General features: G+C 40.7%; 1 protein-coding gene across 3 annotated transcripts in view; it reads left to right on the forward strand.

The window, feature by feature from the left end:
• Positions 1–357: 357 nt before the first annotated feature.
• The window catches only part of nfatc2a (nuclear factor of activated T cells 2a), a 30,448-nt gene continuing 4,719 nt past the window's right edge, over positions 358–26,086 (forward strand). Inside the window, exons 1-9 of one of the 3 annotated variants that reach the window (XM_008414569.3) lie at positions 358–890; positions 5,279–6,200; positions 6,281–6,449; positions 10,738–10,940; positions 11,025–11,197; positions 13,293–13,433; positions 17,421–17,476; positions 17,675–17,807; positions 17,887–18,606. In XM_008414569.3, the coding sequence (XP_008412791.1) occupies positions 833–890; positions 5,279–6,200; positions 6,281–6,449; positions 10,738–10,940; positions 11,025–11,197; positions 13,293–13,433; positions 17,421–17,476; positions 17,675–17,807; positions 17,887–18,606 (2,575 nt within the window). In that variant the 5' untranslated portion in view covers positions 358–832. Of the gene's footprint in view, positions 891–2,211; positions 4,111–5,278; positions 6,201–6,280; positions 6,450–10,737; positions 10,941–11,024; positions 11,198–13,292; positions 13,434–17,420; positions 17,477–17,674; positions 17,808–17,886; positions 18,607–26,086 lie in introns of those variants that run through there. The other 2 variants (XM_008414567.3, XM_008414568.3) reach the window with 2 other exon arrangements.

The raw sequence follows: 26,086 nt of genomic DNA on the forward strand, positions 1-26,086 counted from the left end.
GCTGGGGTCAGGTCTTGTTCAGGTTTTATTCCAGTCCAATTATTAAGATGATGTCCAACACGGTCATGGAAAAAAACCCATAAGTTTTTCCTTGAATGGAAACAATCCAAAGCTTGTTGCTCAGACTTTGCTTTTATTCAACATTTCAGTTCTGTTTGGACTTTTACTTTCACAAAAGGAAAAAAAAAAAAGAAGGAACAGAACTCCTAAAACTTTGTGATGATTTTATATCGTACGTTCCGTAATCAAACTTCTTTTTTTATTCTCTTTCCTTCAGTGTCCTAACAGTAATTTCTTCATCTCCTACAATGAAGTTCTTGTGTGCTACTGTCTGAGAGAAGCCGCAGAAATGCCTTGGCGCGGGAGCAGGAGACGTCATGGATTCCTGAGTGTGGGGCTTTGCAGGAAAGCCCTGAGTCTCGGACATGGACCGGCTCCAGGTTTCCATGGCAAACGCGCACAAACAGGAGGAAACACTGAGGGAATCCCGTTATTTTACAGCATGGGAGCATTATAAACACCCAGAGCGAGGAAGGAAGCCGCTCTCGATGCTTAAGTAATCCTCACAGAGTTCGAGGAAAGGGGGGACCTCAGAGCAGAACCGCTGCTGAAGCCGAGGCGGACGCACGCTCTTTAACTCTGAAAGGGAGTTTTGCGCCGCTTTAAGTTTTTAAACAACAAACGAAGATTTTTCTTTCCTTCTTTCTCTCCTCGAAACATCTAACCGAAGAACGTCTTCTGTGCTATGCTTTTTCAAGGAGAGTAATTTTTTTAACTGCTTATATATACCTTTTTTTAGTATTTTTCCTTTTTTTTCCGCTTTCTTCTCCAGATGTTTAGAGAGAATTGGAGGCTGGCGCAGTACCACATGATGAGGTCCATGGATCAAGGTACTGCTGAAGTGTTGTGATTATCTGGTAATCAATCAATTTGATTTTTTTTTTAAATCGTAAATGCCGCTTAGCATGACTGAAGTGATGAACTGGAATTTGTTTGTTGTATGAACAGTTTAAGGTTTAAAGACAGATTTTCTGCTTTTAACTGACTTTGGAGATAAGTTTCGCTTTGAATTGCTCTTGTTTTTGCACAAAATGCTTCAAAATAAACCAAAATAAAAATGAATGAGAATATTAAATATAAGTATATTCACAGATAGGAGTTATTGCTGACAGAGCACATACCTCTGCAGCCATGGGTGTAAGGGGTGTAGCTGCGTTGTTGCGTCGTGCGTAAATCCGGGGATACCCCGAGGAGAACCCGGGGTTCTCCTCTGTCAACAAGGAGCGTCTGACTAGGAAATCCAATCCAAACGAAGACATTCATGTTTGGAAAAGTTAAGAAACTGAAAAGTTTTAAGGTTATGACTATATTTGTGGGTTGTAATTCCCTTACAGACGTCTTTTTAGTTGTGCAACAGGTGAATGACACGCGATAAGCTCCGCTGATTGCCGCTGCAACCCGTCAGACACCCGGGGGCAGCACCAGGCCGTGCGTCAAACGGCGCAGATCGCTCCTCTGGTGACCAGAGGTGTTAATTCGCTTCCTGGTGTTCTGTGTCGAGCAGAGTTCAATCGTTCAACCTTTTCCCCACCAACCCGACTCTGCCGACAAAGTCCTTGCCCATCTAGACGATGTTTTATGACTCCACGCAGCAAAGGCATGGTGCATTCAAGTACACCTTGCACATAATAAATTCAAAAATAGTTCTAAAATGGTTTGATCGACTTTTATTACCAATCTCAACAAGGTCTCAGACAAGCTTTTTAACATTCTTGATCTTTTTCAGGTAGTTTTACTGCTGTGGATTGGCTTAATAAAATAAAATCTGAAACATCAATCAGTTCTATGCTTTTAAAAAAATCTTTTTTTATTGCTTTTTACTGTAAAAGCAAAATGTAAAAATGAAATCAGAGTTATCAGAAAACTCCCAATTAAGAAATCCTATATAAACATTAAATGAAAGCACATATAAATTGAGCAAGTCAATGTTTTTGTTGCATTTCTGTTTAAAAGTATGAAGATTTATGTGGCTCTATTTTACCATGTTGGCAAAGCTTAAGTTTTATTTATAGGAAGAAAAAATATCATGACATAAGAAGCAAATCAGCAGATCACATTACATTTTCAGTAATATTCAGTGTTTTTGTTTCAGACACACAATATATTAGGGTAGGTGTCCATTCTAAATCAATGTGATGGACCGAGTTAAAAACAGGAGGAGTCACAAGATATTAATTAGAAAAATAGGGTTTTTTATTTTAACCCAAAGATTATAAAATGACAAAAAGATGAACTGAGCTCATAAAAGAGGTCAAAGAAACAAAACTGAACTCAGGCAAAAATGTAAACAAACTGGCTGCACAAACAAACATAACTGACCTAACAAAGAAATGACACACAGGGGTTTATATACTGGCTGATCAGACCGATTAAGACACAATAGGGGTAACGAAACAGAATACAATTACAAACACAAAAACAAATAACAGTACAGCTAAGTTTGGCTAAACTAAAGACTCACAAAATGAAAATCAAAAATATTCAAGTTTAAATACTAATATTTACTTAAATACAAAACTTATCTAAACAAAGAAACTACAAATTTCCCCTGCCAGCAGGAACTAGTGGTGTAGTCCAATCAGCATTTAAGCCTGCTGAGCCCCGGCCCCCATTTTTTGTCTGGCCACTCCAAGGCAGGTAAGTACCGGCAAAACACAAACAAAAGATCAGTCTCAAGCAACAAATTAAACTTAAGTTGATATAAATACACATGCTAACTAAATGTATGCGCCAACATAAAGAACAAATGTATCCAAATCAACTAATAAATGTTTTACTGAAACTAAAGTGTTGTGTTTGAATGAAAAAATAAATTGTGCATAAAAGAGTTACTGACTTCAGAGTGTGGCCATGGATTTGGTCATCACAATCAAAAAAGCAACACTACTGGCAACAATAGTTGCTCAAGTTTTAAAACTTTGCTTAAAGCGGTGTAGATTACAAACATGTTAAGAGTTATTATGCAGTATTTCAAGTGTAATTGATTTTAAACAGTGACCTAAATAGACAGTATGACCGCTCAAAGTGCTTCACATGAGAAGCCATTGGTATGAGGAACACATTCTGCCAAGGACCTATGAGTGCAGAAACCCTCTGATGGAATGCAAAGAGCTCTCCTAGTAAATTAAATACAATTTAATTGCACTCCAAAATTAACAGGAAGTCATATGTCAAAACTTGTGGGAATTTAGTTGGAAGCCTGGCAGCAGCATTTGGATCAAAATGTTAAGTTTTACTTCAACACGTGCATTGTAGTAACCCAATAGTGGAGAAAAACAAAAGTATGAATAATTATTTCCAGCTTCCTGCTTGAGATAGCAGAGCGTTTGGTAATATGTTTCAAGAACGAATCAGAGACTTGAAATGTGCCTTTATAGTACGATTAGAACAAGATCCAAGAGTGTTACGTAAGATGTGCTGAATACCATTCAATTATATTTCATTATGTGAAACGACGTTCAATCATTTTTAAGGCGTTTTAATGTAGAGTCCCCCAATGTCCGGCTTACTTTGAATGCACCATCTCTTTAAATACTGCCGTAAATCACAGAATAGACGCGCATTTCGACAGGGAAGGGGAAGTCGACGCGACACACCTGTTTGCACTTTTGCTCTTTGCTGCTCGACGCATCTTCTGAGGCGGGGGTGGCGTGATAGGGGCCGCGGTGATGCACTGAAACTTAAAAAAAAAAAAAAAAAAACTCACACTCTGTTGCTCAGTTCGTAAATAGACCCGCCTTCCTTCTGAAAATAACCGCGGAGAACTGAAACAGGAAACTTGTGCGCTGCTTCACCTTATTACAGCTCACCCGATGCGGGATTTGACGCTCAAACACCGAATTGGCATCAGCCGCGCACATCCCTAGCTCTGCTCCCGGAGGAGTCGGTAGATAATAAAAAAAAAAAAAATCAGACAGATGACCTCCTTCTACGACGAAAAGGATCTGGAGGAAGACCTCAGTCGAGCCAATTGCCCTGATGAGGATTTGCAGTTTGAGTACTTGTTTGAATATGAGCCGCCTTGCAGCGACTTTGCAGGAGGAGATCAAGGTTTGTCCGATGGTTTTTGTTGACCTGAACTGACCTCTGCTTCTTCTGGGTTTGTTTTGCTTGAAGCTGATTACCATATGGCCTGAAAAGTCTGTTCATTAGAATATAAAAATAGACCAGGAAGCAAATTTGACACGCTTGTTGTTGATGTGGGATCAGATAAGAAGCCATGTGAGAGAAAATGCCAGAAAGTTCTCGTGCTTTCAGCTAATAAGTACACATTCATGTATTTACTTTTTGTTTAGTTGGAGAGGAAGAAATATTATATTTTTTGGTTTTTCAGAAAAGTAGTTTGTTTTGGAAAATATATAGTATTTGGAAAACATGAAATAACATCTTCCTCACGACTCTTTTTTTTCTCCATCACTATAATCCTCCCATCACGCTTCCTGACATTTAGCATCTTATTCACAAAGATGAAGTATCAGCTGGCCAAATTTACTGTTGGCAAGCAGAGTCTGAATGCACACATTAAATGTATTAGTTACCGTAGACGGCATGAGACAGGCCAATACATCGAGATATTACTCATTAAGGCAGCAACTAACGATTTTTTTAGGAACCGAGTATTAATCGGATAAAAAAAAAACGGGCACAACTGCAGATTTTTCACTTAACTGCTTGAGCTTATTTTGTACAATATCAGTAAAAATACAACTAAAGAAATATGTCAATTCATTTTTAAAATAAGAAAGTGAACATTTTATATCCTAAAAGGCAATAACTCAGCATTCCTTTAGTGTATGCTTGATCATTTGAAGCAAAGGATGCGTCTACAGCTAAAATATCTTTTGGATTAACTGCTTAATAATTTGATAGCAAAAGGTGTTTAATGGGTGATTAAAAAATTAACCAGGTGAAGCTAAAACTATGCCACTTGCATTTTGCATTTATCTTATCTGCATAATTTATATATTGTTTTATATTTTCATATAATTTTGGATTAATTACTGCTCTGAGCGTGTTGTTCTTTGAGAAGTTGACTTTTTAATGAGTCTGTAATATGAGTAGTTAACAATTTCAAGAATTGATTCATCACCATAAATTGTTTCAACCCTATTGCGCATTTTAATTTTGCAGTGAAGATTGAGATTCAATAAATTGTACAGCTCTAATCTGATATTTGTTTCTGAATGTTCTTAATATCTTGTGATCCTTTTTTCTCCAGATGACCCTGGCCTTGCCACTCACAAGGTCCTCAGTCCTGAATCTGAACAAGTTTTCCCTTTGGATGAGCAGTACAGGATCAAGTCCTGCAACTCCCCTTACTCCAACCTCAACCCCGAAGTTCTTTCAGGGTACGAAAACCAGGAGGCCAGAAACTACCTGGACAACACCCGGCCCCCAGGTCTGGCCCTGAGCCCCCGGATCGAGATCACCCCGTCCCGAGAGCACTACAGTCATGGCCGGGACTCGCTGCCGAACCAGCACCTGAACCTCAGCCCCAGACCCACCCTCACTGTGCCCGGCCATGAGAACCTCGCCTACCGTGAGCCCCAGTGCCTGAGTCCTGCCAGCAGCAACTCCTCCACCAGCTGGCACTCTGAGAGCTACTCGCCCTGGGCGTCCCCCTGTGTTTCACCCAGTAGCGGCCCAAATCCAGCAGATCTCTGCCCCCGCATGCAGAACATCCACACCGGCTCCCCGCGCACCTCCCCGGGTACCTCCCCTCACACCAGCCTCGGAGAAGACGGCGGCCTGGGAGCACGCTCGCCCTCGCCCCGGCCACGCTCCACCTCCCCGCAGGGCAAGCGCACCTACGAAATGTACCGGAATCCGGGACTGATGCTTGGGCAGCGGTCCCGCAGTCCATCCCCGCACAGCGGCCAAGAGGACCCCAACACGGGCGCTCATTTCACACACGCCGGCCTTGTTGAGGGCGTGAATGGATTTGGCAGCAGTCAGCCAGGCATGGTGCCCACCAAAATAGTCAAGACCTCCAACCAACTTTATGCTTTAATCCCAGAGAATCACGGAGACGGGAACTACTTGGTGTCCTGTGATCAGGACATTAAAACCAAACCTGCTGCAGAGCCTTTCTATGTCATCCCATCAATCTGGCCCAAGCCGCTGGTTCCCAATCTCTGCAAGTAAGTTGGTGGAAAAACCAGGAACTTTTGAAGCTCATGTCTTTCAGCATGAATAACTAATCATCTTTGTCCATTTGCAGCCTCCCATTGGCTACAGCCCCACCACTGGAGTGGCCCCTTCCCAGGCGCACAGACCAGTATGAGCTCCACATTGAGGTGCAGCCCAAGCCGCACCACAGGGCTCACTATGAGACGGAGGGAAGCAGGGGCGCAGTTAAAGCCCCCACAGGAGGACATCCAGTGGTGCAGGTATGTCCCAAAGCTTGAGTACACCAATACAACTCCATTTAGCAGAAAATGTTCATTGTGAAAGTTTTTTTTGCTCTTATTTGAAGTAAAAGGACAATTATTTTTTAGATTTTTATTTCAGATTCTGTAACCTGTAATTTAAAAATCAAACAGTTCTTTGAGCAAAGCTTTATCATGGAGACCAAGCAGACAAGTCAGGGAGAAAGTTTACACCAGGGTCAGGTTTTAAAGCAGTATCCCAAGCTTTGAACATTTTGTATATCGCTATCAATTCTTCCGTCCGAAAGTGAAAACCAATGCAAACATACCAAGACATTGGGTGTGTCCAAATTCAAGGCCTTTTGTTAACCGCGAAGACCAGGAGTTGGAAATTTGACTGTCTGGACTTCAGATTTATTCATGCCCCTACCCCCAGTGTATGTCCCGTTGCCTAGCAACGATGGTGGTGCTAAATACAAGGTGGTAAAAATGGATCTTGAAATCTTGCTGAGTGTTTTTATGGCTGGTTTAATCTTTTTAATTGTACAGGCGATATTATGTATTTTCCAGACACATAGTCCCATTCTGTAGCACAATCAAGTACCATCAAGTTACCTTCAGTTCTTATAAAAATACTATATGCATCAAAAAAATTTAAAGCAAATTTGACCTTGCAAGGTAACACCTTGAAATTGGCTTCTGTCTCTTTAAGAAGCTTCGTCTTTTATAGACACTCTTCGACTTTTTCCGTTTTGTTGAGAACGGAGCTTGTATGATAAGCTCAGCAGATTCGCAGTTCCACCAGGTGTTTGCAACTTGCTGCTGCCGCTAGTCTGGAGGAGCTGAGTGAGGATGGGGTGCTCTGTGGGACAGAAGTTTGGTTTGGGGACTGCAGCTCAGAGGAGGGACTTTGTGGAAGTGGGTGGAGCTTTGTGAGAGCAAGCGTGGAAACTCCTTCCCAAAATGGTTGCCATGGGAGACTCGAAGATTTCTCAAACATGCATCAAAGAATCAAAGCAACACTCCCTTTTTATTCTTGAAGGGATCATTTTACATAATACCGCTGCAACCTTTAATTAAATGAATTAATTGATTATTTAAAAAAAACTAAATAAAACATCTATTAAAATGACAAAAGCAAAATGGCGTTAAGCTTTTCATTTTTGCATCGCTGTACTTTAGTATGTTATAATCTGTAGTCCTCGCCTGTGCTATCTCCTGCTTCCTCCGCCATTTTTACAAGAACAAAAATCTACCATTCATCCCTCAATGTATCTTGGGACAGGGTGGGCAGCAAAGGTCACACCAGACCTGACCTTCAGGTCTGTGTGTCTGTGGAGGACCCTTCGAATTTGGAAAGCCATCCTCGCCGTGGCGAAATGAGTTTCAAATGCGACCGTCGAAGGATGCAGCCCCTGAATTTGTATACAACCATGGCAACCTAAACTGGCAGCCTGGACAAGGAGAGCATTTATCAGAGAAGAAGCCACGAGACCCACGGTCTCTCTGGAAGAGCTGCAGAGCTCCAGCCCAGGGGGAAGAGTTTGTTGACTTTACCTTCATTAGTCATGCACTCCACAAGGTTGGCCACCATGCAAGAGTGGCAAGATTGTTGAATTGTTGAAAGAAAGCCATACAAGTTTCTGTTCCCTGCAGTTTACCATTAGTAGTGGATACAGCAAACATGTGGAAGAAGGTGTTCTGTTCCGATGTGAGCAAAATTAAACTTAACGACCTGTGCAGGAAAGTTACCAGTGCACGTCACCTTGAGCACATGAGCCCCGACATTAAACATGGTGGCACTATTATGCTGTGATGATGCCTGTATGCAGCAGGGAAGACTTCAAAGGAGGTTCACCTTCCAGCAGGATGATTATCCCAAAACCTACAGCCAGAGCTGAAATGTAATTACCTAAACTAAAGCTTATGCATGTGTTAAACTGGCCTAGTCAAAAATCCAGACAAGAAATCTTATTGTTTACGGTTGTTTTTTATTCAGTCTGACTAAGCTTGAGCTGTTTTAAATGAAGAACAAGTAAAGGTTTCAGTCTGTGAATGTTCAAAGCTGGTAGAGGCATAAACTCTAAAAGATGTGCTGCTTTAACCGCAGCTAGATGGTTCTACCAAGTGTCGGATCAGGAGGGCTGAGTACAAATGCAAAAACATTTTAATGTTTCCCTCCACTTTGCGGCTATGTGTTACTCCTTGGTCTAAAATCTAAAAGAATCAACTAAGGTTTCTGTTTCTAACCTGTCAAATTCTGAACAAATTTAAAGGAGTTTCATCTTTTTTCAAGTTTTCAAGTTGCACAACTCTTTGATTCAGTGTGTCGTTACTTCCTACTTCATGATGTGGTGTGTGTGTTTGTGTGTTTATTGAAATGTATGAGCAATGTGCGACTCAGGCAGCGTTGCTGTGGCAACTCGTTATGCATCAGTATTGCCCAGCTGTATGAAAACACAAGACGCCATTTCTCACTTCCTTAAACAAATCATATATGGACGCTCTAACCTCAGATACACAGTATGACACATAGTAACCAACTCAGGACAACCCTGAAGACTGAACCAAGACTCTGTTCCTCGCTGACCTGCTTTCTCTTTTTTTTCTACTTTCCAGCCTAAAATAGCCGTCTGTGTTGCATCCTCGTCTCATGGGTTTTAACCACACACACGGATCTGTGTTTATGTAGTTCTGAGTTCCTCTTCCACACTGTTTCGTTTACTGTGCAGCTCTTGTATTAGGAAGCAAAGTTGAGGTACTGGAAAGCTGTCGAGGCATGAGAAAATAAAAAAAGAAGAAAAAAAATACAGAAACAGTTCCTGTCGTTAGGGTAATTGCAGTTCAAGAGGAAAGAAAAAGTTTTCTTAATGTCGGTCACGGTCCTAATGCTGAAGGAAAACACAAATTGGTTGTGGCACAGTTTCAGCCGGCCGTAGTGGCCGTAAATAGTTTCAGCTTCCTTCTTCTTTGCGTTACTGTGGCAACTTTTTTATACTGTTTTGCTCCTTTTCCATTTTCTGCCCAGTCCCTGAAGAACTCGCCTGAGGTCAGAGCTGCCAGGTTTGCCAGAACAGCCGGACCTGGCTATCCGTGGCCGTTCACTTTGCCTAAACTTTCCTTTACCTCTCTCCCACTCCCTCTGCTGCCTTTTTCTCTGAGCAGTTCACTTTACTTTTCCTCCACTCGCTCGCTGCCGTGACTCACTGCTCCTGCCGTTGCCATGCCAACCGGCCGACTCCTGCACGCCGTGTTGTGTGTCCACCTGGAGATGGAGGGAATGTGCGCTTTCACGTTGCCATAGTTTCTGCAGACACTGAGCCCCTCTTTGAAGTTTCATGGTTACAACCTCCAGAGCAAATGGTAGTTTGGAGAGATTGTTTCTAAAATTAAGAGAACTTGAAATAAAACTTTTCGTTTTGGTTTGATGACATTTTTCTTGTAAGGCAGCGTTGCTTCAACATTTAGAATCTAGTTCACACGTTCTTTCTGCACCAAGGGTCATGCTCTATACAGTTTGCACAAAAACAGCATTCTGATGCAAGTTGACACCTTGTGGTTTTTGCAGGTTTCCTCAGAAAATACTCAGGTTAAAAGTAGCATCTTTGTCAGTACGGCGTTATCTACTTTACCAAGTCTGCAAGTTAGGCATGGTTATGATAAAGATTATGATCTCGTTACATCTTCCATCCAGTGTAAATTACTTGAATGTAAGGTTGGAATCAAAGTACAAACGCAAGTGTAATTTCTTGCTCTTCTTAAATTTTAATAAACATCGCAACATGAATAATTTAGGTAAAAGAACAGGTAGTGATCAGGTACAGATTAAATGCATTGACTAGTAAATCCCTAATTAGAGTTAAAACCTTTGTAAAAGCATGAATTATAGCAGTCTAACACAATGCAATAACCTCAGATCAGTTTCAAAAAGTTGTATGGCGTCACCTCATACCAAATGTCAGGCATGGTGGTCGATGGATGGGTTTTTTTGAGCTTGTTTTGTACTGACAGGACTTCGAAATCTCACAACTATTAAGCAAATCATAAAATACCATGTATAGAGAATTACCCAGTAAATTGTGAGGCCATCTGACAGCTGCAGTTTGATGCAAAATTGGTCATCAAGAAGTCACAAATATCAAACATAACAACAGATCTGCTTCTCTTTATTGACAAAGGCTTGCTATCTAATCATAAGAGGAAAAAGAGCAATCAGGCTCAGATGTTTTCTTATTACTGTTGAGTTTCATCAGTTAACAAAAGAAGTGGCAACGGTTTAGTGTTGACTGTGTGTGTTCTGTGTCTGTAGTTGCACGGCTACAGAGGCAAAGATCCAGTTGGCCTCCAGATTTTTATTGGTACCGCAGACGAGCGCATCCTGAAGCCTCACGCCTTTTATCAAGTTCACCGGATCACCGGCAAGACGGTCACCACCAACAGCTACGAGAGGATCATCAACGGCACCAAAGTCCTGGAGATCCCGCTGGAGCCAAAGAACAACATGAAAGCCATGTGAGATGAACCCAACAGTATCGGTATTAAAATGCCTCTCCCAGGTTTTCTCACAATGGCGTCGTTTCATTTTCCCTCCCACAGAATCGACTGCGCTGGCATCCTGAAGCTCAGGAACGCCGACATCGAGCTGAGGAAAGGCGAGACGGATGTCGGCCGGAAAAACACCCGGGTCCGACTTGTGTTTCGCGTGCACATATTTCAGCCTGGAGGTCAGGATGTCTGTCTGCAAGTGGCCTCTCATCCCATCGAGTGTTGTAAGTTATCAATAAATGTATTATTTATGCTTTAATGGGTTTTCTGCTGGTTCTTAAAACCTGCCCAGTGAGGTATAGCTAAAACTCAAAAGTAAACCTCATTACCTGCATTCAGATGAAGTTGGATTGGGGCTGATAGCCCAGGATCCTGAGAGTAAAACCTCTCTTTATGCAGCCAGGGCTTCCATCCAGCTGGTGGTGGCTGCAGGTACCTGTTTGTATTTACTCAGTTCTGAAGTCTGTGTTTGGGTACATTAATGCATGTGTACACAGAGTTATTAAGGTGCTGGATGTAATATCAACTCAAACAAAAAGGTCCCCTTATCCACCTTTGGTCAACAACTTGTCAGGTGTGATGAACTGCCTGCGATGTGCTTCTGTTACTGACAAAAGTCATGACTCAAAAATCTCTTTGCACTGCTTGCGTCTCATTTCGTGGAACAATTGTTGCAATGCTGTGTTTTCTGCAAAACAGATGAGGAGTGATGGAGCTGCTTGAGTCTGGCAGATAAACACACCGAGTCAGAGCAAGCCCGCCCGTGTCATCTTCTTTGTTTTTTGTAACATTGTAAGGGGAACAAATTTATTCAAAGATCACATGGTTGTCACTAAATACAACTTCCTTTAAAGAGTATGAAGTTTCGCTATGTAACCAGGTAATAAAGTCTGAATGGACTTTTCGGATACTGTGGATTTAAAAACTGTGTAATGCTCAGCGTAGCGTAAGAGAAAAAAAAAAAGAAAACTTGTAGTGTTTTCTTCTGTTGAAACTATTCTATTTTTTATTTAAATGTATGGCTGGACTCGGTGTAGTGCTGGAAGATGAAACCCTGCTTCACCTCACAAGCAGTTTGAATTTAAAGAAACGGGAAACGGTGCTGCCACCACCATGTTTTACAACGGCCTTGGGCTTTATTTAGTGATGTTCCATATTATTTTTGCTGCATATTAACTTTTTGTCAACTCCAGGCCACCTTCTTCTTTGTACCTTTGTTCATTGAGATCGCTTGTAGCTTCTCTTCAGATTTAGATTTTTTTGCTAAATAATATCAGGAAAATCCACTGAATCTTTTTATATCAGACTAATCAAATAATCTATAAATGATAGTGACACAAAGAAAATGTACTAGTTCATAGAATTAGCTTGGGGAATGGCTGTTTTCAACTTTGTCATTTAAGATGAACAGAATATTTTTACATTAACTGTAGAAATAGTTTTAAGAGGATTTGTTTTTTTCTCACTGAACAAGACTGTCAGAGGTTAAATATAAAGAACATAAAGTTTCTATACTAGAAGCTAGAGCTAGTTAAATATATAGCTATAGCTTATCTAGCTGTACCTAAGCTAACCCTAATTAAGCTAGCTCTAGCTAGTTTACATTTATCAGATTTACAAAATACTTCTGCAGATTATTAGCTTATGTGGGGCTTTTTCATTTAAGATTTTCATTTTATTTTCATCTGAGTTGTACAAACTATTTGTGACATTAACTGTTCTTTTTGTTAAAAGGATTTATTTTTCCTCACTGGGTAACCATGACTAGGTTAAAGAATATAGACAAGTGTTTTGTGTGGCGTGTTTAGACTTTTTAAAAAGACTTGTCAGACTTTCTTTAGCCCCTTCCTATAAAACAGTTCAACATCTAAACTGCAGACTCCTCTTGATAAGCTGCACAAGTTATGATTTGACTCATTTAAATTGCTACTAACAGTAACAGCGATGGCTTTGATTATTGAATGACTCAGCATAATCTCTTTATTGTAAACCACCACCACTTCTGGGTAAATCTGTAGATAGAAACCAGCATTGAACATGTTAAAATACTGTCACTCAGATCACTATATAGAGTATTTTAATCAATAGTTTATGCTTAGATTAGTTTTTAATGCACTGCATATTAGTGTGGTCAAAATTAATAAAATAAAAATGCTTTGTTCAGATGTGCTCTCATGTTTGATCTGTCCGCAGACATGAATGATATCTAATATGCAGTCGTATAAATCAGGGAAGCAAAGGAAATCCTCCCACTGGAGAAAGTGACTGTAGTGGAAAGGCAGTAAAAGTTCCACACCACCCCTCTGTGTGTCCCTGCAGCTCAGCGTTCTGCACACGAGCTTCCCATGGTGGAGAAGCAGGACATGGACAGCTGCTCCGTCCTGGGCGGCCAGCAGATGATCCTGACTGGGCAGAACTTCAGCTCCGACTCAAAGGTCATCTTTCTGGAGAAGACCCACGGTGAGTGTCCGAGAAAAACCAGCTCCATGGCGGAGTCTGTAAAATCTTTACGGCCCTTCTCTGTGCTAGTTACACAACGTTGTGTCACAGTAACGCCGCAGCCAGCAAGCATAATTAACGAGTCATTGCGTTTGTGCAATAAGTTCCTCGCTGTTGCATTTCTTTTCATACCCGTCGTTGTGTAAAGGATAGCATCAGTTATTTGCATGATCAAGAGGATGATGCTGCAGCCTCGCTTCCCACTACCCTTCAATGACTTCCATGATGTCTTATCACTCAAAGGGGCCTTTTGTTGCACGGTTCGTGATTCTGTGTCATGTAAAACCCGCCACCTACATTTCTGATGAAAAGGATTTCAGTTGGTTTTTATGAGCAGCGAAGATCAGTCGTAATGTCGTTGTTCCCTTTACTCTAACGAGCACCAGCATATGTTTTGAACTTTGTTTAGAATTAGGTTTCCTTGTTTCAGCTTGCATTGCTCTGGGCTGTGTCTCTATTTAGCACAGTCTGTTTACCTTTAGGTGACAATAGAACAATTTGCAGGTCTGAACAGGAGTTTACATATGTTGATCATTGCTTTGATTGTCAAATTAATATTGGTATTTTTTTTTACAATATATTTCTCATGTTCTTGTTTAAAAGGACATAATTTTCTATGGTTTTAGTTGTAAATATAAGAATTTGATGAGCAGGTTTAAATTAATCTTGATTCAGTTCCAGACTCTCTCAAACCTAAACCCTACCCAAGCAAGTTGCACCTTGATTGCAAACTTTGTACCCATAGTCAAGCTTTTGAAAAAGTCCTGGCTCAAAAGCTAAGAATAAGCAGCACTGGTAGGTTATTGAAATGTGATTCCATATTTTAAGCATAATTGACACATTTTCAGTCGAGTTAAGGTCAGGATTTATCCAGACATTTAATGCTGTTTGATAAGGATCAGACAAAGGGCAGGTCCCACACATCCTGTGGGACCTGCAGCAAACTGTTTTGATTTTAACCTTCAGGTCAGCAAACTTGGCTTCCACAGAAACCATTTCACCCAGAAAGAATGACAAGAAACACTTTAAATCAGAAGCTACTCCACTGGAAATCAGTTGGATGAATGACAAATAGGCCGACATATTTTCGTGTACACATTCATTCCTTTTATTTTTTTAGCCTTTGATGAGGTTTCTATTAGCCATTTGGTAAAATACTTGTACATTGTTGATGCAATTCACACTATCTGTCTGACACTCACACACAGTTCCTCATCTTTCATCTGCTTAGAAAAATCTGCTTTTTCATGTAATTTCAAGTAGTTGACCTGAAATGTAAAAAGTTAGTGCAGAGCACAGAGTTGATTTATCTATAAGCTGACTAGTTGGTACAAACTATGGCAGTTTTGTTAAAGTGAATGAAGCCTGATTTCAGAAAAGCATAGTGCAGGCAAATATTAACCATCTGGAATGACTTCACCAAAGTCCCAACCTCAACACCATTGATGTTGACTATGCTTAATGTATTTTTAGTTTTTGCAACAAACCGAAATGATTTGAGAGGATTCTGATATCCAGCCAAAGTGGTACCAGTAGCTTATTAAAGCATGGCTACAAAAGGCATGCAGTTTAGTTGCAACTTCTTAATGGAAAGTGAACCATAATGTCAGGTGGGCGTATGCATAATTTGGGCCCGGTGTGTTTTATGAATTAATCAATCGTGCAGTTTCTTGTTGTAAAACATTCTTGCAGTTATTTGCAGATTGTATATTCATACCTTTAAAAAGTGAACCCCAAATTAATATGACATATATATGCTCATGATAAGTCTTCGTATATTTTTCATAAAATTTTTGATTATTTTAGTTAGTTATCAGATTGCTGTGGCATGTTTTTTTTGTTTTTTTTTTACATCCAGTAACTTTTCAGTAAACCTTATGTCCTAGTTACTGTTTTTTTGGCGAGGGGGGGTTTGTCTTGTCTGGGAATCCCTTCTGCTGTTTTGCAAGACTCCACAGACACTGTGAGAGGAAATCAGAAGAGAAAGCTTGCAGAGAGGGATTACCTTTGTTTTGGAGATTTTCTCTATGACACAAAGCTCTGAATAAGTCCAGCTGTGAAATCCCTCTGAATGACTGACAGCCGCATCTGGCTGGAGCTCCCCTGACTCTTGTCTTTGGACGGAGAGAGCTTTATTTGGGAAATAACTACATCCCGAGCCAAACCAAAGCAACTCGGCCTCTTTCTCCAGGTCCATCAGCCCTCCTCCCATCAGAGGTAATTGTTCGCGGAGGAGGGAAGGATCGGGGTCTCCCTTAGAGAAGAACTGCAACAGAACGCAAACAATTCCCAACGCCAACAGAGCAGTAGCGTCATCACATTTTGCAGAAGAAACAGAGAAGGTTTCTCATAAAAAAAATAAGACCAAGAAAAAAAAAGTTGGCAGTGTGTGTGGAATCCCCTTCTCTTGCTGACTCATTTAATCCATGTGTTTTCAATCTGTAGCTTGAGGGTTTCCCACCTAAACCTGCAACACTTCTGTGTGTTTGCACTCAAATGCACCACTTGTTTTATAGATTAAATCTCCTGTGTAAAATCAACTGTTGCTACATTAAAGCCTGCAGTTTTTCTTTTCTGCTAGCTAACATTGGCAGCAAACAAACACATCTTCTTTAGTCATATTGCTGAATGAGTGCGTTTCAGATGACCTACAAATTCTGCTTCTAAGTGTGCTGGTTGGTGGGACAGGAAGTGGTTTCGTCTATATTTTATCTACAAGCACAAGCTGCATCTTGAAGCTAACGTATAACCAAAACAATATGCAGTTTTTAATGGAGGATTTTATTTATTAAGGGAAAAGAAAAAGCTTTCCAAACCAACTTGGTCCTCTGTGGAAAAAGTAATTGTCCCATAAATGTAAAAACTGGTTGTCCCACCCCTGCAAGCAGCAACTACCATCAAATCTTTGCAAAACACTGGCAATTAGTCTCAGTGTGGAGCAATTTTGGCCAATTTTTCTCTGCAGAATAGTTTTAATTTGACCACATCAGTGGGTTTCCAACGTCAATGATTTTTCTGATGCTGAAAACCACCTCCAAACAATTTTGTTGTTTGGAGGTGGATTTGTTGGTGTGCTTTAGATCCTTGTCCAGCTGTATAAGATTGAGCTTTAGGTCACAAAGTGATGGCTGGGCTCTTCCTTCCCAAACTATCGCCACCATTTTTGATTCCTGGAATGACGTTCTGATAGTTTTATGGAAGACATAAATTCTACGTTAATCTCAACACTCTACAGACTGTCATTTTGATCATCTAGATTATTTTTAGGAAATGTGTTTCGTTTTATTCAGCCGTGGTTTTTACTTCTGACCTCCCTCAAGGATGTTATTGTCGCATCACATTTAATGTTAAACACCTAACTTGAGTTTAGATGTCGTTTGGATTATTTTACGACCTCCTGGATGTACCATACCCTCATCTAGTTAATTTGCCAAACCAACCAACCCTGGGGAGGAACACCACTGTTGTATATTTTGTTTATTTGTTGGTAATTCACTGTGGTCCACTGGAGTCCCCAAGTCATGGAAAGAACTTTGTAATCATTCCCAGACTGAAAAATGTAGTGTTAAGTGGCATGAAGTGTTTTCATCATGCCCTAGCAGGGCATGTTGCCAGAACGGCTCTGTTAGGTAATTTTTTGATTCTATAAGTCTGATAATAGGACTGCGTGTGGCTTGTGAAAAAGGCCCCAAAAATGAGTGATTTAATGACATAACAAGAAGGAGAAGCACTTTTTTTTCAAATGTGGCCATGTTAGTTTTGGTATCTTTGTCAAACTGATTTTTTTTATTTTATTTACTTGGTTATCTGTGACTTATGTGTGACATTAGCTTGATCTGGAACATTTAGATGTGATAAAAGAGGCAAATGTTTTTTCCCACCACTGTAGAACTACTTTACAGAGAACAAACTTCACAAACTCTCTTCCTACTTTCTCTTCTGTCCCAGATGGCCAGCAACTCTGGGAAATGGAAGCAACAGTGGACAAAGACAAGAGCCAACCTGTACGTATTATACATCTGTTAAATAAATAATTCTTCCATCTATAGGACATTTTCTGTCGGAGCTCAGCTTGAAAATCTTTGTCATTTAAAGAGATGGTTCACAATTTATGAACCATCTGGATTTATGCTAAAGAAAGAGGCCAATAGACTCGTCTAACGTTTGTAAGACATTAACCGTATTTAAAAATAATTTTGCAGAGCATGCTGTTCGTGGAAGTGCCATCTTACCGGGATACATCCATATGCCAACCTGTCAAAGTGAACTTCTATGTTATTAACGGCAAACGGAAGCGCAGTCAACCTCAGCATTTCACCTTCACTCCACTGACATGTAAGGATCTGGGGCTTCGGGTTCTTTTCTTGTTTTGGAGACATTTCATTGTCTCATTTGTTTTTTCTTTATCTTTCAGCTCCTGCCATAAAGACAGAACCTCTAGATGAATATGAAGCACAAAATATGGGCTTTGGTATTCCTCAGATCTTGGGCTTATCGCCTCAGTCCTACTACCACAACCCTCGCGGCATCCTTCACCCAGACAATGGCCTAATGTCCAGCATGGCTTCCTGTCAGCGTTTCAGCCCCAACCTTCCAAACCAAGACTCGCGTTTCCAGCAGCAAAGCCCGGCTATTGTCTACTCTCGAGGTGGGAAGAGCCTCAGTAGCAGCCCAGGCACGTGGCACTCCGGCGGGGTCATGCCTGACCCCCACCGGTCGGTGCTGGTCCACACAGGCTCACCAGCTCAGTCTGTAGGTCCCATCAGTTCAGGCCAGCACCAGTCTATCATCCAGTTCTCCCCTACCAACCACCACCTGCTCAGGGCTGGAGATGCGGAGACACTCCCTCCACCTCAGCCTGATAACCAGCAGATCCTTTTCTGCGATGACTACCCTCCGCAGGCTGGATCCCACTCACCTGGACACCCCCAAGCCCAGGCAGCGGTGACCCACCAGCAGCCCTGTCCCACCGTCATCCAGCAGCAGCAGCAGCAGCAGCCGTTTGGGCAGAAGGAGCCCCAAAAGGTCCGGGTGTCGCCCGAGACACAGCCGATGGAGGTTACCGAAGAGGCACAGAGGAGGGTGACGGTCAAGGAGGAGAACTTGGACCAGGCCTACCTAGATGATGGTGAGTGTAAGTTATTGCCTTTACGCTTCCTGTATGGCTGCACGATGCTGCTGGAAAAACGATGTGTGTCATGTCTGTTGATATCATTAATTATTGATTTGTTTTTTGTTTTAAATATTTAAAATACTACCAATCTGGTGGCGTGACCTTTCCTGTTTCATCCAGTTTTCCATGCTGTTGTTTATTTTTAAGCCATTATGAGACGTGGTGGCAAAACCTTAAACTGCTGCTGCACCAGTTGCGCAACAAGTTGTTGCTAGGTAACCAAAGAGTGAGTGAGTTGATGCCACCCACCTAGCCTAGCTGGCTGTGAGACGTCGAGCGGCTTTAATCTGCCTACATCCCCCAGAATGCTGTGCGGCTCTGAATCAGAATTCAGTGAAATTATTGAACATTATATTGATATTGATTATGATGCACATTGTTATAGATTAACTGTCCAACCTTTTGCTCCCTGTGGGTGTTGTAATGAGAAGCTCAAGTGAAATGATGCCGGCGGACAAAGCCACTGAAAGAAATGGATGATAAGAACCAGAAGCGGAGATATGAGTTCTCTTAAGAACAATTCAAGGATATTTACAGTATCTGCACCATCTGTCGCTCCAATCTGTGCTCCATAGTATCCTCTGAACAAAGCCAAAAAAAAAAAAAAAGAACTGTTAAAACAATCCATCTAAAGTGGAAATAATGGCGGGTTTGAGTCATATGTTTATACTTACGCTTGTCAACCCTGTTTCCTTCTGGCTGAATTAATGTCTGGCCTCATCCAGCAGCAGGCAGAAGGTGGAGCCTTTCCTTGTTTTGGTGTTAAAGGTTCATTATCTTTGAAAGGAAAGTGACAAAACTCTGGAAAGCAGGACACCATCTACTTTATCAGTCAGTTGAGATGGAAAGTGTCTTAATAGGATTTAGGTTTTTCATCTACCGCATATTAATCTCAGGCAAAATGAGAAACCACAGCAGATGGATCAGGGTAGGATTATAAAACAATATCTAAAGCTTTAGACATTCAATTCAACATCAAAGATACTTTATTAGTCTTATAGGGAAATTAAATGTTGCAACTTAATTTTCCGTAAAGTGTTGTTGTAGATGCTGATGGCTGTGGACAGGAAGGATCTCCTGTAGCAGTCTGTGTTACATCGATTGTAAATAGGCATCTGACTGAAGACACTCTGGTTTTGCAAAACAGTCTTGTGGGAACGATGCTTAGGGTTGTTGAAGCATGTTCTGCATGGTTACATAGGAGGACCTGCACAAATATTAGCTAAAACTTGACAGAAGTGGCGTTATTGTTGTAGTCAGAAACTAGAAGTTTAAAGAACTCCTCTCTGCAGTTTGCTACAAGCCATGCAGGTTCTGTCATAAATGAGCAGAAGGAGGTGCTCTGGAAAGATGCTAGAGGTGAAACGCCAGTGGCAAATTAGTTGAGGAAGAATGATGGAATTATACAAAAGGAAATCAAGGAAGAAAACCAGTTAAAGACTGCTAAAAACTCAAGTAGCCATTCAGAGCTACTATGGAATGGTTTGGATCAAATTGAGGTCTAGGGCTAAATCAAATTTTTGGTAAGACTTGAAAACTCCCCATCCTTTACAAATCTTGCAGTTTTGTAAATAAACGTTTGTATAATATAAAACCTTTTGTTTCTATGATCTATTAAATCGGGAAGCTGAGTCGGTCACACTTTCCAGATGTTTACTTTTTGAAACTATTTAACATTTTTTGTCCCCCCTTAAAATGATACTTTTTTGTTGTCCACAAATAATTCAAACATCTGCTTATATGGATGTTTGTGGATGCGAAGAGCTAAAATCTAAATAACTTCGTATTTTCGTTTTTGGTTGCCATCCTCCTCTGATCACTCTGCTGGTTGCGCGGGTTCACCTGACACCAACACACATCAGGTCAGGAAATGAGCTTTTCTTTTTTTTTCTAACCAAAGACTGAGCCATTGGGAGAAAAAAAGTGTCACTCTGCTGACCGCCTGGACATGTTGACACTGTTATGAAGTGAAAAACAACTTCCATGGCAACCATTGTCAAACAGTGGAACGTGCTGCCTGGGAGAACTGGGGAAAGCCTCCCTGTTTGTTATAGTTGGCCCGGATTTCTCCTTGGCCTTACGCCCCTCTGTCCTGTGGGGGAGCCCACCAGAGAATTCGCTTTTTTTCCGACCACAGGATTCTGCCAATCTGGCACAAGAAATTCTTATTTGCAGCTGCTGCCCTCTCAAAATCCAGGCCGTTCCCTGTAAGATAGCAGGGAGGGCGGAGGGTGGTTTGCAGGAAAAGGGAAGGAGCTGTGTGTATTTGTGTGCTTCAGTGGAAAAAGTGAAACGGCATTAAAAAAAAGAAAGAAAGAAAGAAAGCCAGCAGTGGAATTTGTGTTTTTTGGATGGGGCTTGCAGGGCTTCCCTCCACAGTAAACAGCAACAGAACTGTGTGCCTGTGAATTAACAAGGAGTTGGAGAAACAGTAAAACTGGGTCTCCCCTTTGATCCTTCCATCTAATTTTCCAAAGCCTCAATTCCTTCCGTTTGACTAAATTCAAAAAACATTGACACCTGTCCTGGAGAACTCTGGAAAACTACTTCTTAAAACGGCAGCAATAATCAACAGGGGTAATAAGTATTAAACACATCAACGTCACATTGGTACCGATCACAGCAATACGCCCATACAAAGATCAAGCTGTGTAATTAAGTATGACACAGGGAAAATTATTATTAAACAAACTTTCTGAAACATGTTTAATACTTTTTTTAAATGATTTTGAGTCGTATTCAAATTCATCAGACTCAGTTGTCTGGGCCGTTCGTTGCAGCTGCTATATTTTCTTGCTCTGAGCCCAGCTCAGAATTTCCTTGGCTCCGTTTGGGATAATCGTCTTGTTAAAAAAAATAAATAAAAAAAATACAAATCCCGGGACATTTCTCCATTTCCAGTCTGCCAGAACCATGTGCTAAAACACAGACGCTCCGGCCTGGACATGACCCTTGTCGCGTATGCTGGTTTTAGGGGGTTGTAAGGATTTTTCTTCTGGAAAAAAAGATTAACCAAACCTACAAACCCAGTATTTCATGGGTTTATCATGGGTTATGCTGCTAGTCTTAAAAAAGCTTTAACATGTCTTTTCTTCAGGAGTGGAGTCTTGCGCAGTTAGCATGTAGAGCTAAAATGATGTACTTTGTTTTGCTCTTGACCAACTCTTTTGATTAATCTTTGCACTTTTCTGTTACAAACCTGGAGAGAAGCACCTGATTATGACTGATTATTGTTGCTCTGGATTTCCATATTATTGCCCAAATGAAATATTAAGACGTTTATGCTTAGGTCAGTAGCCACGGCCATCAAAAATGTTGTCTTATATAAATTTCTACTAATAGGGTTTAGATCTACTTTCTACATGCAGACTCATTTAATCTGTTTTCATGACTCTTTTCTGTTATTTTGTTCAAGTGTTTCACTTTGTGACTTATATTTTGACTTGCTGACTAATTTGGTTTCATTTTGTGTGAATTTCATGTCAATAGGCCCATTAGAAATCTATTTACTGAAAATACGTATCTTCCCCGCAGTAGCATGACAGCATATAATACCTCATGCAACAACAGTAGCAGCTGGATGGCTGCACCTTATCTCTCTGCTGTCGGTGCTGCTTTAATGAGAAAGATTAGAGGGACTTCCCAATATTAAAAACAATAATCAGGAAAATCCCCCTTCTGTTTGGCCAGAAGGTGTCAAGGTTTGATCCTAGAACCATCAAAGACGTTTTCACCAAAGTGAAATTGTCAACATTGCTCATCAAGACAAGTGTCGCAGCCTTTAGTCATTTTAGAAAGAGAAAAAAGAAGAAAGCAGAGATGCCACATCCTGGTATCGTCACAGTACTGTGGTTGAAAAACTGTCACATCTTCTATGAGGCTGATTGTGATTCTTAAGTGTTAAAAAGTTCGGTTTTTCGTTCTGAACCCCAGTTTCTCCCCACGTCTCCCACTCAGAGGGTGTTTTACCTGCAGCCCCCGCGCCGGTTCCCATCCCTTCGGCTGCTTCTCAGAACAGACCACATGGCTAGCAGCATTTGTTACAATCGGTCACCAAAATAAAACATTTAGAAGCCTGACTTCCCTTCACATTATTAATTCAAGGATGTGTGGCATTGCCAAGAAAAAAAATGTGATAATTGACAGGTTACAAAGGCTGGGAGTGACAGGTTTAGTGGGTGTGGAATAAAGCCGGGAGGCAGTGGAGCAGGTGAAATCATTCCAGCAAGTGGAGATCAGGGCAGAAAGATAAAGCACACAGCAACAGTCCGGCGGGCCGACATTAGTCTCACCTCACTTCCGTCCCATTTGGGCGGTTTTCTCAGCTACATATCACAGCCGGACTTAGATTGGTGACGATCTCACTGACTGGTGCACACATGCTTTCAGGCATCCTGTGAATTAGTTTTTATAGCTTTACTTCTTGCTGCGAGAAGTTATTTTCTTCAAAGACTTTTTGCAGCTGGGCTAGCTGTTGATTCTGTGGAGGAAAATGGCAAAATTGTTGCATTTCATCCAGTTTTGTTCCATTTGGTTTTGATCTTGTTGCAGAATTTTAACCTCAAATTAAAGAAGTAAGAATATAGCAGTTAAAACAATAAAATTAGTTGCATTTTTCACTTTTACTGCGCTCCTTCAGTGTTAGACGCTGCATCCTAGATGCACAAAGTTGACTCTTTCACAGATCCTTCCTCCCAGTAGCTATAAAGCTTTATAATCATGAGTCTTAATGACTTTGCTGTTATTTGCATGTCCCTCTTCTTGTAAATAGTCTGTTATGATGTGCACATGTATACATGCACATTTTTCTTTCTCTAAATGAACCTATTCAGTTGCTCAAAACTTCTAATCTGGGTATGTATTTTCAATAACTGCACAGTATAATTTTTCTGATCTTGTAAATGTGTCCTTACTGTACAGTCTTTTATTTTTATACATGTTTTACCTTTTGTGTGAATATGCATGCTCCCACTTCTTCAGCACCTTAGCCTTGTGTGATGATACAGAATATTTTCATTCTTCTTTAAGAAATTAAATGTACTGCAACTCTTTTAATAGCTAAGATTATTTTTGATCTATTCAATCTAGTTTATTTATATGGTTCCAGTTTGCAACAAGTGTTCAACAAGACAGAAAGGTTGTTGAATATCAGTTGATCACCTTATGAGGTTTTATTTCTGATAGAAAATGTTTTAAAAATAAAGAATCAAATTAAGTTGCTACTGCTGAGAGCTGAAGAAAAGCACAGCTTATCAGAGCTGATCTGTCTGAATACTGTACTAAACATTCAATCTCCTCTATGAATGAATAACATGTTGTTCTAACTTTAGATGTTTCTGAAGGAAATCTGAGGAAAATTAAAACTGTACATTTGTAAAAAGTTCTCTGTGTTTCACATTTTCATTCATGTAAAGCTACAATCTTGTTTAAATATATCTGTTTACAGGAATATAAACACACAGCAGCAGCGTTGGGTCTAAACTCTGCCCTTTAGATGTCGACACCAGATTTGTGGTTTTACTGTCCTTTATCTCCCTTATCTCTGCTTTTCTCTCCTTTAGTTTCAGCGCTCGGCCACCTTCACACTGCCTCATAAAGCTTTCTCACATTGATCGAGTCATACTTGACCTATGAATCTGCCACACATACTAATAGCGCAGCATGTAGCTTGAAAACCTGCACGCATACACACACACACGCACACACACACACACTCCAGCTTGTGCCAGGCAGTAGACAGCAACTGAGTCGGCTTCTGTCCAGGGCGTCCCTCTCTACCCAGCCTTGGTTTGTAAACAGCGCAGCTATTTGGTTCATAACCCAGCAGCCAGACACTCGCCTATTGAACAGAGCAGCATTCCCCCTGGCTTCCCTCAAATAGTTGCTCCGTGCCAACTGTTCATTAGGGCCAGTAAAGCCCCACTGTGTGCTGCCCGTCTGCAGCGGTCCTGTTGCTTCTCGAAGGCCCGCTTCTCACTCAGGAAAAAAATCCTGTGGCCCGGCTGCGGAGATGAAAGTTCCTTTAAGGCATTGGGTGTCACAGGGAATTCCACCCTGCTCTAAAATAAACAGGGATGCTGATGTTGTGACGACAGCAGAGCGCCCAGTTTGGCTGTCACGGCAGTCTCTGAGATTCTCAGATGCTGCTGGTGTTATAAAGTGAGCTCTGTGTTCAGTTTCCCATCTGCAAAAGATCAGCAAACCAAGGAGATGCTGAAGGACAGCAAGACTAATATTAGCCTGGTGAATGGAGCCTTCATTAGTTTTTTTAAAAAGACGATTTTTTTTTTGTTATATTTTACTTCATATTTGGAGTTGGGCTTGTATTGGATACCTATAAGCAATCAGAGCAACATTTGTTTGGAAAATTAAATATTATACTATTAAAGTCAAGCTAACAGTAATCCTGATCCTGGACTGTTCAAAGTATTTCAATCCCAAGTCTAAAAGACTTCAGACTCCACTTAGACTTGTGCTTTGAAGTTGCAGTATGTAACTTTTAAAGAAATGTTTTTTTTTTTTTATTTTTTTTTTTTTACATATTTGTTAAAACTGTCATGATGGTAAAATGTGAGTAATAATCTGAAAAGATCAATTTCTGTGCTACTATAGCTGAAGAAATGTACAGCAGAAATGCTCCCAGTCAGAAACAGCCAATCAGAGCCAGGAGGTGTGTCTTAGCGCTGTCAGTCAATCTTGTGTACGTGCTGCTCAAAGTGTTAATGTCGGGAAAAACAATTTACCATTCCAATGAGGACAGTGTGAATGTTTCTTCAAAAAAAAACTGAGTTTGGATAGTTTCCATACAAAATATAGTGTAAAAGATAAAATAACTGGAGAAATCAGGAAAAGACACTCAAAACCGTCAGAACAATTAAATAGTGGTTTTATAAGTTAAGATGTTCAAAAACTGAATTATTAAATGTTGTGACTGGTTTATAGCTTGGCATTTCTAGCTAAAGGTAGGGTGAGGTGGTTAGCCTTAAAGTCCACAAAGTTTGACCATTTGAAATCATGTATTTTAATTGTGAAAAGAGGTTTAATAAAACCCATTTTTCAAAGTGTAAATTATAAATACCACATAACAAAGCACATATCTACTGAATAAGCTGAATTTTGTAAAAGTTGAATGCTTCAACTGGCACAAAGTTTAGGGAAAGAGAAACATTAGTAGCATAAAGGACAACATACTAGAAATTTAAAGTTCTTGACAGTTTTCTACGTCGGACATTTACTCTTCAATGGTCTGTGTTATGGTTGGGTTAATTGTAGCTGAAATTATCCCTAGATTTTCTTTTCTTTTAAATATGGATAAGTGGCTCTGTAAGGGTGTGTAGCTACTGGAAACATCATTTTCTTTCCCAGAGTTGACGTATTAAACTTGTTTCATGAAGTGCAAACTTCACAGCATTCTCCTGCCACAGTGACAGATCATACCTAA

The sequence above is a fragment of the Poecilia reticulata genome, chromosome 7, assembly GCF_904066995.2.
Source record: "Poecilia reticulata chromosome 7, P_reticulata-male-v2, whole genome shotgun sequence".
NCBI classification, from domain to species: domain Eukaryota; kingdom Metazoa; phylum Chordata; class Actinopteri; order Cyprinodontiformes; family Poeciliidae; genus Poecilia; species Poecilia reticulata.